The sequence below is a fragment of the Hypanus sabinus genome, chromosome 20, assembly GCF_030144855.1.
Source record: "Hypanus sabinus isolate sHypSab1 chromosome 20, sHypSab1.hap1, whole genome shotgun sequence".
In the NCBI taxonomy this organism is placed as follows: domain Eukaryota; kingdom Metazoa; phylum Chordata; class Chondrichthyes; order Myliobatiformes; family Dasyatidae; genus Hypanus; species Hypanus sabinus.
In genome coordinates, this window is record NC_082725.1 from 22447619 (window position 1) to 22461290 (window position 13672).

General features: G+C 40.6%; 1 protein-coding gene across 1 annotated transcript in view; it reads left to right on the plus strand.

Annotated features, from left to right (window-relative positions):
- The window catches only part of drosha (drosha ribonuclease III), a 177703-nt gene that overhangs the window by 82961 nt on the left and 81070 nt on the right, over positions 1–13672 (plus strand). The window contains exon 19 of the mRNA XM_059945237.1: positions 1559–1619. Within this exon, the coding sequence (XP_059801220.1) occupies positions 1559–1619 (61 nt within the window). The remainder of the gene's footprint in view (positions 1–1558; positions 1620–13672) is intronic.

The window sequence follows — 13672 nt, forward strand, 5'->3', positions numbered from 1 at the left end:
ATTTCTCCAGAAATCATATCTCTCCGAGCAAGGTATTGGTCATCTGCTTGAACAGATTCTTTTCTGGTTTGGAATCAAATTTTGTCCAGCACCACCACTGCAAAACACCTTGATTAAATGAACGATGCAGGTCCAGTTTGTTAGTCTGACATCGGTGGTGGGGAAAATGCTAGAGTCGGTTATCAAAGATGTGATAACAGCACATTTGGAAAGAGCTGAAATCATTGGACAAAGTCAGCATGGATTTGTGAAAGGAAAATCATGTCTGACGAATCTTACAGAATTTTTTGAAGATGTAACTAGTAGAGTGGATAGGGGAGAGCCAGTGGATGTGGTATATTTAGATTTTCAAAAGGCTTTTGACAAGGTCCCACACAGGAGATTAGTGTGCAAACTTAAGAGGTATGGTATTGATGTGGATAGAGAATTGGTCGGCAGACGGGAAGCAAAGAGTGGGAGTAAATGGGACTTTTTCAGAATGGCAGGCAGTGACTAGTGGGGTACCGCAAGGCTCAGTGCTGGGACCCCAGTTGTTTACAATATATATTAATGATTTAGATGAGGGAATTAAATGCAGCATCTCCAAGTTTGCGGATGACACGAAGCTGGGCGGCAGTGTTAGCTGTGAGGAGGATGCTAAGAGAATGCAGAGTGACTTGGATAGGTTAGGTGAGTGGGCAAATTCATGGCGGATGCAATTTAATGTGGATAAATGTGAGGCTATCCACTTTGGTTGTAAGAACAGGAAAACAGATTATTATCTGAACGGTGGCCGATTAGGAAAAGGGGAGATGCAACGAGACCTGGGTGTCATTGTACACCAGTCATTGAAGGTGGGCATGCAGGTACAGCAGGCGGTGAAAAAGGCAAATGGTATGTTGGCATTCATAGCAAAAGGATTTGAGTACAGGAGCAGAGAGGTTCTACTGCAGTTGTGCAAGGCCTTGGTGAGACCGCACCTAGAATATTGTGTGCAGTTTTGGTCCCCTAATCTGAGGAAAGACATTCTTACCATAGAGGGAGTACAGAGAAGGTTCACCAGAAGAAAGACTGGATCGATTAGGCTTATACTCACTGGAATTTAGGAGATTGAAGGGGGATCTTATTGAAACGTATAAAATTCTAAAGGGATTGGACAGGCTAGATGCAGGAAGATTGTTCCCAATGTTGGGGAAGTCCAGAATGAGGGGTCACAGTTTAAGGAGAAAGGGGAAGCCTTTTAGGACCGAGATGAGGAAAAACTTCTTCACACAGAGAGTGGCGAATCTGTGGAATTCTCTGCTACAGGAAACAGTTGAGGCCGGTTCATTGGCTATATTTAAGAGGAAGTTAGATATGGCCCTTGTGGCTAAAGGGATCAGGGGGTATGGAGAGAAAGCAGGTACAGGGTTCTGAGTTGGATGATCAGCCATGATCATACTGAATGGCGGTGCAGGCTCGAAGGGCCGAATGGCCTACTCCTGCACCTATTTTCTATGTTTCTATATGATTTTTAACTCGGTTGCCTTTATGTGTGGGCCACCACCGCATTCCCTGTTGCTATGTTCCTTTTTAACAGGCATAAACACCTTAATAAATATCATGTCACGCCTTGGCCAAGATGATCCAGCTCCATCAAGGTATGTGTTCGATTTTTATCGTTTTGTTTCCTTCAGCCAAGGCACATAGAGCAGAAGACGAGCACCCACCCCCTTTTCACCACGCACCCAGAGTTATATGTACACGTGTAACCTGAAGTTGGCATGAATGAGCACACAGCGTGCTCTTCAAATCTGATAAGATTTGAATTCTTAAGCATATTCCTGGCTGCTGCCATTATTTAATTGTCAAAGGTAAAAGAAAGTCCAACTATTAAAGAGTGAGTAAATAGTCAACCTTCAGTCTTTGTCAGCCAGAACTCAGTTTGTAGATGTCAAGACACTTCGAAAGAGCACAATCAAGAAATGTTTTTCTTCGACACGAAGCAGGGAAGGTCTCTCAATTGTCCTGGCTAATGTTTTCTCAATCCACCCTCCTAAAAAATAGCTAGTAGTTTGGTTATTATGGCTTAAGTGCTGCGCTTCTTTTTACATTGGAATACGGGTTCAACTCCAAAATGACTTAATTGATTATGATAGCTTTTGTGGTGTTAAAGTGCTATATACACGTAATTCCTAAAGTTATTTTGTGGTTGTTCAGCAAGCATTTTGTGGTAATGGAAAATACTACAAATTTGGTTGATGTGCCCTTTAATGTTGCATTTAGGAGTTTTGTGTGCCTTTAAAGAAAAGTGTTTTGCAGAAAATATTAAACCAGCTACTTAACTGGTAAATAGAAATGACTAACAATGAAATCTAAAGTATTTCAAAATGTAACATAAGAGCTTGCAGGTGTTAGAATCTGGAAAGATGTAGACTCAGAAATCTACAGCAATTACAGGCCCTTCGGTCCACAATGCTGTGCTGACCATGTAATCTACTCGAGAAACTGCCCAGAATTTTAAACAAAGAGAAATCCAGCCGTTAAATGGTAGCTCTGGAAGGTAAAGGGATAGCCAATTTTCAGGTTGAGAGCTTATGTCAGGACGGAGAGTGTAGAGGGAAGATAGTCAGTATAAAAAGGTGAGAACTGCTAAAGTTAGGGGTGTGTCTATTTTTATAGACCCCTCAATTTCGTTTATACATCATGAAATTATATCTGATCCACAGGGCAGATTTTTGTTGATTACTGGTTCACTTTTTAACCGAAAAGTGGCTTTAGTTAATACTTACGCTCCAAATTTTGACTGCCCTGATTTTTTTAAACGTTTATTTACTGCCCTTCCTAATCTAAATGAATATATGTTGATAATGGGTGGAGATCAGCTTTACTTATTAACTCTTTTATGGTTGATTCGGGAATTACTGAAATATGGCGGTTTTTGAACCCTAAAGATAAAGAATTTTCGTTTTTTTCACATGTATATCATAGTTATTCTAGAATTGATTATTTTCTTATCGATCATCGTTTATTAGCAGATGTTATTGATTGTAAATATGATTCTATTGCTATTTCGGATCATGCACCTTTGAAGTTATCTATCAAGACTTCGGACTCTTTCATTAATACTAGATCTTGGAGACTCAACACTACTTTGCTTCAAGATCCAGAATTTATTACCTTCATAAAACAGCAAATTGACTTATTTTTTTCAACAAACTATACCGAAGAGATTGACAGAGGAATACTTTGGGACTCTTTTAAGGCTTTTATTCGTGGACAAATTATCTCATATTCTGTTGGTAAAAGAAAACAAAGATATTTAGATATAGCTTTATTGGTGGATAAAATTAAAGAAATTGATAAGATTTATTCCGTTACTCCTACCAAGGAACTTTATAAGAAGAGAGTTGAACTGCAAATGGAACATAGCTTACTGTTATCTTCTTCAATTGAGAATCAATTAATTAAGACCAGGGCTCAATTTTATATCCATAGTGATCGAACTGGTAAATTGTTAGCTAATCAATTAAAAGCTATTTCGACTAAGTGACAAATTATTAAAATTCTTAAACAAGACGGTAATCTGACTACTGATCATAAAGAAATTAATAATACTTTCCAAGATTTTTATAAATCTTTATATCAATCAGAATTTGATGGTGATCTGTCTATGATGGATAATTTTTTTAACAATTTGAATATTCCCAAACTGACAGATGAAGATCGAAGTTTATTTGATGCTCCTATTTCTATGGCTGAGGTAGGAGAGGCTATTTCATCGATGAATTCAGGGAAAGCTCCTGGCCCTGATGGTTATATTATAGAATTTTTAAAAACTTTTTCTTCTTTGCTTTCCCCTTGGCTATGTGAAATCTTTAATGATGCATTTATTAAGAAGAGACTACCCCAGTCTTTTTATGAAGCTACTATTTCTTTAATTCTTAAAAAAGATAAAGATCCTACTTTATGTGCATCTTATCGCCCTATATCGTTACTAAATGTAGACTCTAAGATTCTTACAAAAATTTTAGCTATTGGGTTTGAAAAGGTACTATCACAGATTATTTCAGGAGATCAAACTGGTTTCATTAGGAACCGATACTCCTTTTTTAAAGTTAGAAAATTGATTAATATAATTTACACTTCCTCACCCACAACCCCAGAATGTGTTATTTCATTAGATGCTGAAAAAGCTTTTGATAAAGTTGAATGGACATACTTATTTAATGCCTTGAAGAATTTTAATTTTAGTTCTAATTTTATATCATGGATTAAATTAATATATTAAAAACCTGTTGCTTCTGTTCTTACGAATAATTATAGATCCTCTTTTTTTCAATTACCTCGTGGTACGAGACATGGCTGTCCCTTAAGTCCTTTATTATTTAATATTGCATTAGAACCTTTAGCCATTGCTATTCGTGAATCCCCTAATATTTTTGGTATTACCCGTAATGAGAAATTATACAAGTTATCGCTCTATGCTGATGACTTCTTGTTATATATTTCTGATCCTGATAATTCTATTCCCGCTATTCTATCCTTGTTGGTTCAATTTGGTAGTTTTTCTGGTTACAAATTAAATTTGGATAAGAGTGAACTCTTCCCTTTAAATGCACAAACTTTACTGAATGACAGGATACCATTTAAAATTGTTACTGATAATTTTATTTATTTAGGTATAAAAATTACCAAGAAATATAAAGATTTATTCAGATTGAATTTTTTTTACCTATGCTTCATCAAATTCAACAACTTACTACTAGATGGTCTCCTTTATCTTTATCATTGGTTGGTCGGATCAATGCTGTTAAAATGATGATTTTACCGAAATTTTTATATTTATTTCAAGCCTTACCAACTTTTATTCCTAAGTCTTTTTTTGATAGCATTGATTCAAAAATTTCCTCATTTGTGTGGCAAAATAAAAACCCCAGATTAAGTAAAAGACAGTTACAGAAATCTAAAAAAGATGGTGGTTTAGCTTTACCCAATTTTAGATTTTACTATTGGGCAAATAATATTCGGAATTTATTATACTGGAAATTAGATTTAGATTTACCATTGTGCCCACAGTGGGTAAATTTAGGATGTAATGATACACAAGGATATTCTCTATTTTCTGTTCTTGGTTCTTCTCTCCCTGTTGATTTAGTTAAACTTAATAAACAGATATCTAACCCTATTGTCAAACTTACATTACGAATTTGGTTTCAATTTCGTAAATTTTTTACTCTAAAAAACTTCGTTCTTGATAGCCCTATCTTACTTAATTTTTTCTTTAAACCCTCTTTAACAGATCAAGCTTTTAGTATATGGAAAAGGAAAGGTATAATATGTTTTCGCGATCTTTTTTCTGAAGGTAGTTTGATGTCTTTTGATCAACTTTCTAACAAATTTAAATTACCTAAATCTAATTTTTTTAGATATTTACAAATTAGAAACTTTTTGTATAAAGTTTTACCATCCTTTCCTAATTCAACTTTGATAGATTTTTCAGATATGAGTTTTACTTTAAATCCCTGTCAGAAGAGATTAGTGGCTCTTATTTATAATATGATTATGAAGATACAACCAGAGATATCAGGTAGAATTAAACAGGAATGGGAAAAAGAACTTCAATACAATATTTCAACGGAAAAATGGGAAAAAATTTTACGTGGTTAATTATATAACCATATAACAATCACATCTCGGCCCTCCTAGTCCGTGCCAAACCCTTAATCTCACCTAGTCCCACCTACCCGCACTCAGCCCATAACCCTCCACTCCTTTCCTGTCCATATACCTATCCAATTTTACCTTAAATGACAAAACTGAACTGGCCTCTACTACTTCTACAGGAAGCTCATTCCACACAGCTATCACTCTTTGAGTAAAGAAATACCCCCTCGTGTTTCCCTTAAACTTCTGCCCCCAACTCTCAAATCATGTCCTCTAGTTTGAATCTCGCCTACTGTCAATGGAAACAGCCTGTTCACGTCAACTCTATCTATGCCTCTCAAAATTTTAAATACCTCGATCAAATCCCCCCTCAACCTTCTACGCTCCAATGAATAGAGACCTAACTTGTGCAACCTTTCTCTGTAACTTAATTGCTGAAACCCAGGTAACATCCTAGTAAATCGTCTCTGCATTCTCTCTAATTTATTGATATCTTTCCTATAATTCGGTGACCAGAACTGCACACAATATTCCAAATTTGGCCTTACCAATGCCTTGTACAACTTTAGCATTACATCCCAACTTCTGTACTCAATGCTTTGATTTATAAAGGCCAGCGTTCCAAAAGCCCTCTTCACCACCCTATCTACATGAGACTCCACTTTCAGGGAACTATGCACAGTTATTCCTAGATCTCTCTGTTCCTCTGCATTCCTCAATGCCCTACCATTTACTCTGTATGTTCTATTTGGATTATTTCTGCCAAAATGTAGAACCTCACACTTCTCAGCATTAAACTCCATCTGCCAACGTTCAGCCCATTCTTCTAATCGGCATAAATCTCCCTGCAAGCTTTGAAAACCCACCTCATTATCCACAACACCTCCTACCTTAGTATCATCGGCATACTTACTAATCCAATTTACCACCCCATCATCCAGATCATTTATGTATATTACAAACAACATTGGGCCCAAAACAGATCCCTGAGGCACCCCGCTAGTCACCGGCCTCCATCCCGATAAACAATTATCCACCATTACTCTCTGGCATCTCCCATCTAGCCACTGTTGAATCCATTTTATTACTCCAGCATTAATACCTAACGACTGAACCTTCTTAACTAACCTTCCATGTGGAACTTTGTCAAAGGCTTTGCTGAAGTCCATATAGACTACATCCACCACCTTACCCTCGTCAACATTCCTCGTAACTTCTTCAAAAAATTCAATAAGGTTTGTCAAACATGACCTTCCACGCACAAATCCATGCTGGCTACTTCTAATCAGATCCCATCTATCCAGATAATTATAAATACTATCTCTAAGAATACTTTCCATTAATTTACCCACCACTGATGTCAAACTGACAGGTCTATAATTGCTAGGCTTCCTTCTAGAACCCTTTTTAAACAATGGAACTACATGAGCAATACGCCAATTCTCCGGCACAATCCCCGTTTCTAATGACATAATAAAGATCTCCGTCAGAGCTCCTGCTATTTCTACACAAACTTCCCTCAAGGTCCTGGGGAATATCCTGTCAGGACCCGGAGATTTATCCACTTTTAAATTTCTTAAAAGCGCCAGTACCTCCACCTCTTTAATTGTCATAGGTTCCATAACTTCCTTACTTGTTTCCTTACTTAATTCTTCTTCTATATGTGCTAAACATGCTTTAATACAATTTAAGGTTGTACATAGAGCTCATATGTCTAAAGATAAGCTTGCTCGGTTTTATTCTCATGTTAATCCTCAATGTGACAGATGTCATTTAGATGTGGCTTCATTGACCCACATGTTTTGGTCATGTCTTACTTTACATAACTATTGGAAGGACATATTTGCTACCATTTCCTCAATTTGGAATATTGATTTACAACCTAATTTTATCACTGCAATTTTTGGTATACCAAATGAAGATGATAGTCGCTTCTCCCCTTCAATTAGACGAATGATTGCCTTTGTATCATTAATGGCCAGGAGATCTATATTACAAAATTGGAAAGAAGTAAATCCTCCTACCACATTTCAGTGGTTCTCTCAAACTATTTCTTGTTTAAGTTTAGAAAAAATTAGAAGTACTATTTTTGATTCATCAATTAAATTTGAAGAAACTTGGGGACCGTTCATTCGACACTTTCATATGAATTAATTTGACTTCTTCCAGACCGTTACTCTTATTATTCTTGTTCTGGTACGGAGTTCCGGAGTTTTTGACACTATCATATACACATAAACTATTATTACTGCCCATGTTAGTTTAGGTTTATTTTTTTTATTATTTCCTTAAATATACATTTTTTCTTATATTTTATACTTTTTTTTTCTTTTGATGATTATTTTTAATCTTTTCATGTATAATCAATATAGATTAGATTGATTATTATATGATCCTTTTTCGCTGATAGTTTAATAAGATATTGTTATCTTGTTACTAATTTAATTTCAAATCTATTGTATTCATAACCTATTTAATATAATATTATGTTATGTTTTTTTAAAAAAAAACTAATAAAAAGATTGAATAATAAAAGGTGAGAAGGAGATATGGATACAGGAGGGATGATGGGCAGATGGAACAAGATTTGGAGGGGATAGGAAGGATAGACCAGGGAGGGAGAAGAAACCCAAGTGGATTTTCGTATGGATGACGGCCCGATGGAACCAAGTGGGGGAAAGTGACAATCTAGGTAATGGGGAGCGGGGCAGGAATGGAAAAAGGAGAACAGAGATAGAAGCAAGCAAACTAGAAGGAATGAAAAAGGAACACGGGGTGTGGGGTACTTCAATTTTTAAAAATTAATATCTGGACCGTTGAGCTGCAGTCTACCAAATGGAATTGCTATAAACCTACTGTGTATACCACTGTAAAGCCACTGATTCCCACAGCTGTCTTGCCTACAGCTCCTCCCATCCTGCCTCCTGTAAAGGCGCCATTCCTTACTCTTAGTTTCTCTGCCTCTACTGCATCACTTTTCCAGATACGTGTTTCATTCTGGGAATTCTGAAATGTCTGTTTTCAGCATACTTGGCTTTCCCTTCACCATAGTTGATTTAAAGCTTCAAAGGTGCAATTTAATGTCAGAGGAATGTATACAATATACATCTAGAAATGCTTCTTCCTCGTAACCATCCAGTAAAACGGAGGAGTGCCCCAAAGAGTGAATGACGGTTAATAGTTAGAACCCCAAAGACGCCCCCCAGCTCCCTCCTCCTGTGCGTAAACGGCAGCGAGCAACAAACTCCCTCCCTCCACCGGCAAAACAGAAGCAGGCATCAGCCCGCCACCGAGCACTCAAATGTGAGCAAAGCAAGAGCAAAGACACAGACATGCAGTTACCCCAAAGACATCGTCTTTTACCCAGTATTCGACTCGCTGCAGGCTCTCTCTCTCTCTCTCTAGTAAGGGAGAAAGAGGTGTCTCCATTTTCCCAGCAGGCGGGGAGACATGACAAACATCTCACAGGTTTGCAATGTTAATAGTCCGTTATGTCGCTTTTCTCGAGCTCTGTGCCTGGATATCGCAAAGATCCTGGGTCTCCAGGCACACAGCAGATATCCCAACTCCCCCGATGACACACGGGTCTCCTGTTGTGACACTGACCTTCGATCTGCCTGTCTCCAGAGCCCCAGGATCCTAGGCTTCCGAATTCGAGCCGGACTCTTAGGCCGAGCCTTTGGCGTGCTGAACAACGGCCAGTCCTGAAATCCTGAGAACGGGTCCCATTCGCACAAAGAACCAAAGTCAGCATGTAACTCCAGGTCAGGGTCTTCAAGAGAACCCTGAAAGGGAAAAATAGAGATACTAAAGATGGAAATAGAGCTGTTTCCGAAGATGCAAGCAAAGGAGTCGCCATTAGGTGTCATTAACCTTCCTAAGCTCCGCCTTCTAGCATTTCCTCCATTTCTCACATGCCTACACTCATATCCCCTCCTGAGACAGAACAGGAATGGAGTTCTCTTTTTCCTCACTTTTCACTCCCCTGGCCTCCACATCCTTAGCCATTTCTGCCTGCTGTAACAGCATTAGGCCACCATCACATGTTCCTCTCCCCACCTTCCTGCTTTTGGCAGGGCTCACTTTCTTATTGATTGCTTGGTCCTTCCGTTTCTTCCCTGGCACTTTTCCTGTAACCACAGCAGCCACAGCACTTGTTCCTACAGAATCATCTATAGTACTGGTCACCAAGCTGTCGATAGCGAGCGACTGATCGATCTTTGAGACTTTCCCAGTAGATCCCAGAAGAAAATGAAAAATAAATACTCAAATACTGTTGAGAGATTGTTTCTGGGTTGCGGGGTTTTAGTTCTGTTCTTTCTGCCCAGTGTGCATGCGCATAGCTCCCCCGTACGACACAGTGTACTTCAGTGGTCCCCAACCACTGGGCCGCGAGGGAACAATATGAGTCAGCTGCACCTTTCCTCATTCCCTGTCACACCCACTGTTGAACCTGAACCCACGCAAGGTCATCAGTTGCCTAAATGCAGTGGTACCCTCACCACAGTGTTCGTCTCGCGCAGCCGGCGAGAACTGCCGATGCTACTGGCCCGGAGCGTGGCCGGCGGGAAGTGTGGTTGGTACTGCCCTGGAGCGCGGACAGATGGGCACCGGCTCTGAACCTGTTTAGCACACCGAATGTTTGTGGGGAACCCGGTGCTAAAATATTCGCAGACGACCTAATTTGGACTCAAGGTTTCGTAAGTAGCAGGGCAGCTACCTCGCTGCGATCTGCTGAAACAAACTTTTGTCGGCCGATAGATCTTACAAGAGGGGCGGGCGCGGGCCTGTCGCTCTCCTCAATCGGTCGGTTGGTTCCTCTCTCCGGATTGCGACCGCTGTGGCCCCGGCATGGGGACCTCCGGCCCTGACCTTGTCCTCTCACCCCACCCACGACCAGCCGCACCTGGCCAGGGCGTCTGGCAGCGGATGGGCAGAGGCTGGAGTTTGGGCCGGGAGGCTGTCTAATGAGGCAATGAAGCCCTCAAAACTGCTTTGGTACCCTGAGTCCAAGCACCCTGGACTTAAAGACAAACCCGCTGAGTTTTTTCAGCGGAAAAAACGTGAGCAGTGCGGGACAGCAGCTAAGCGCTAAGAGCCACGAAAACTAAATTGCGGAATAGACTGGACACAAGGAACCTCCTTCGAGTATCGCTGTATTCCTAACATGTTTAACCCCCCCCCAGCTGACCAGTCCACAAGAATATTGTCAATAGGAAACCGGTCCGCGGTGCAAAAAACGGTGGCTACCCCTAGTGTTTATGCATTATTTCTGCTTCCGGGTTGCAGGGTTTTACTTCTGGACTTTTCTGCCCCAGTGCGCATGCATGTAACTAATCGATCTGGGGTCGATTTCGCCTTTCACTAAGCCCGAGGTAGGGGATCTTGAGCTTAAAAAGGTTGGTGACCACAAAATTATCTACAGACTAAACCAGTCCAGAGCTTCACGTGTACCACCTCCAACGTGATCTCAATGTGCCCCCTTCAACATTGGTAAGACCATTGACCACTTTATGTGCTCGATTTGCAGCGGACATTTTGAGCTTCTATTTGTATTTCATAGAAACATAGAAAACCTGCAGCACAATACAGGCCCTTTGGCCCACAATGTTGTGCCGAACATGTACATACTTTAAAAATTACCTCGGGTTACCCATAGCCCTCTATTTTTCTAAGCTCCATGTACCTATCTCTTAAAAGACCCTATTGTATCCACCTCCATCGCCGTTGTCGGCAGCCCATTCCACACACTCACCACTCTCCGTGTAAAAACCTACCCCTGACGTCTCCTCTGTACCTTCTCCCCAACACCTTAAAACTATGCCCTCTTGTGGCAGACATTTCAGCACTAGGAATAAGCCACTGGCTATCCACATGACCAATGCCTCTCATCATCTTACACACCTCTATCAGGTCACCTCTGATCCTCCGTCACTCCAAGGAGAAAAGGCCAAGTTCACTCAACCTGTTTTCATAAGGCATGCTCCCCAATTCAGGCAACATCCTTGTAAGTCTCCTCTGCACCCTTTCTATGGTTTCCATGTCCTTCCTGTAGTGAGGAGACCAGAACTGAACACAGTACTCCAAGTGGCGTCTGACCAGGGTACTATATAGCAGCAACATTATCTCTTGGCTCCTAAATTCAATTCCAAGATTGATGAAAGCCAATACACTGTATGCCTTCTTAACCACAGAGTCAACCTGCACAGCTGCTTTGAGCGTCCTATGGACTTGGACCCCAAGATCCCTCTGATCCTCCACACTACAAAGAGTCTTACCATTAATACTATATTCTGGCATCATATTTGACCCACCAAAATGAACCACTTCACACTTATCTGGGCTGAACTCCATCTGCCACTTCTCACCCCAGTTTTGCATCCTATCAATGTCCCGCTGTAACCTGACACCCCTCCACACTATCCACAACACCCCCAACCTTTGTGTCATCAACAAACTTACTCACCCATCCCTCCACTTCCTCACCCAGGTCATTTATAAAAACCATGAAGAGTAAGGGTCCCCGCACAGATCCCTGAGGCACTCCACTGGTCACCAACCTCCATGCAGAATATGACCCGTCTACAACCAAAATTTCATTTCAGCTCATCTTCCCATTCCCACAAAGAACTGTCAGTCATCAGTCTTCACCATTGCAGTGGTGAGAGCACCCACAAACCAGAACAACACCTGATTATCCACTTGGATAGTCTACAACTCAATTGTACGAACATTGTGTTGTCCAGTTTTAGGTAAGCCTTACCTCTACGTTTTCCACTCCTACAGGTCTACCAGATTTCTCATCCTGTTTTTGCCTTGATCTTCCACCACACTTCTACCCACCTGGATTTCTGCTCCCTTGTCCTACCCTCCATTTCCCCTTAGCCATCTAGTTCCATACGGCCTTATTTGGTTGCACTGATCATCTTCTAACCTCTGCCTCTCCCTCTCCCTCCTGGCTCTATCTGATGTTATCCGGCTCCTCACTTGGTCCCACCTAACACCTACCAGCTCCATCTCACCCCTCCCACTCACCTCTGTACACCGGCTTTCTTCCCTCCGGATGATCGGTCTTGAACAAAATCTTCAATCATACTTTTGCCTGCACAGATGCTACACGCCCACTGGCTTCCTCCAGCAGTTTTTTTAATATCTCTGTATGTTTTTAATTTAGGCAGACATTTCAACTTTTCAGACACACTTTAACAGTCTAAGCTCTTTGGTTTCTGTGCAGCCTCTATGTAGGCGGACAGGACTGGACCCATGAAATACAGCAAATGCCTTTCTGTGCAACCTGAGCTGCTTGTTCAAAGAAATAACAATAGACTGGATAATTGCCTTAAGATTATTAAGACAAAGGAACAGAATTGGCCATTCAACCCACTGAGTCTGCTCTGCCATTCCATCATGGCTGGTTTACTCTCCCACTTAACCCCCTTCTTCTGTCGTCTCCCCATAACCTTTGAAATCCTTATTAAACAAGAACCTATCAACTTCCACCTTAAGTATACCTAATCATTTGGCCTCCACTGTCATCCATGGCAATGAATTCCACAGATTCACCACCCTCTGGCTTAATCTCCTCCTCATCTCTGTTCCAAAGGGATGTAATTGAATTCTGAAGCTGTGCTCTCTGGTCCTAGCTTCCCTCACAATAGGAACATTTTCTCCACTTCCACTCTCTCCAGGCCTCTCTAAGTATCAGCAAGCATTTACAATGTAAACAGCATTATTAATGTGGTTTACAGTACAGTAATAGATAGAGGGGAGTGAAATGGGGCTAACTAGAAGGAGGTACTTACATTCAAGAAGATCCAAAAGAGAAATATGAGAATGATCCCTGGAATGAAAGGGTTAACGTATGATATACAAATGCTTTCCTATCATCAGCATGGTTCTCTCACCTGAACACCAAACTTATGGAACACAACTTACATACTCACTTTCAAAGACTAAACAACCTAGTTCTCAGTACTAATTAATTACTTATTTATTATTATTACTGTTGTTGCTTGTTTCGTTTTGTATTTGTCAATTATTGCGTGTA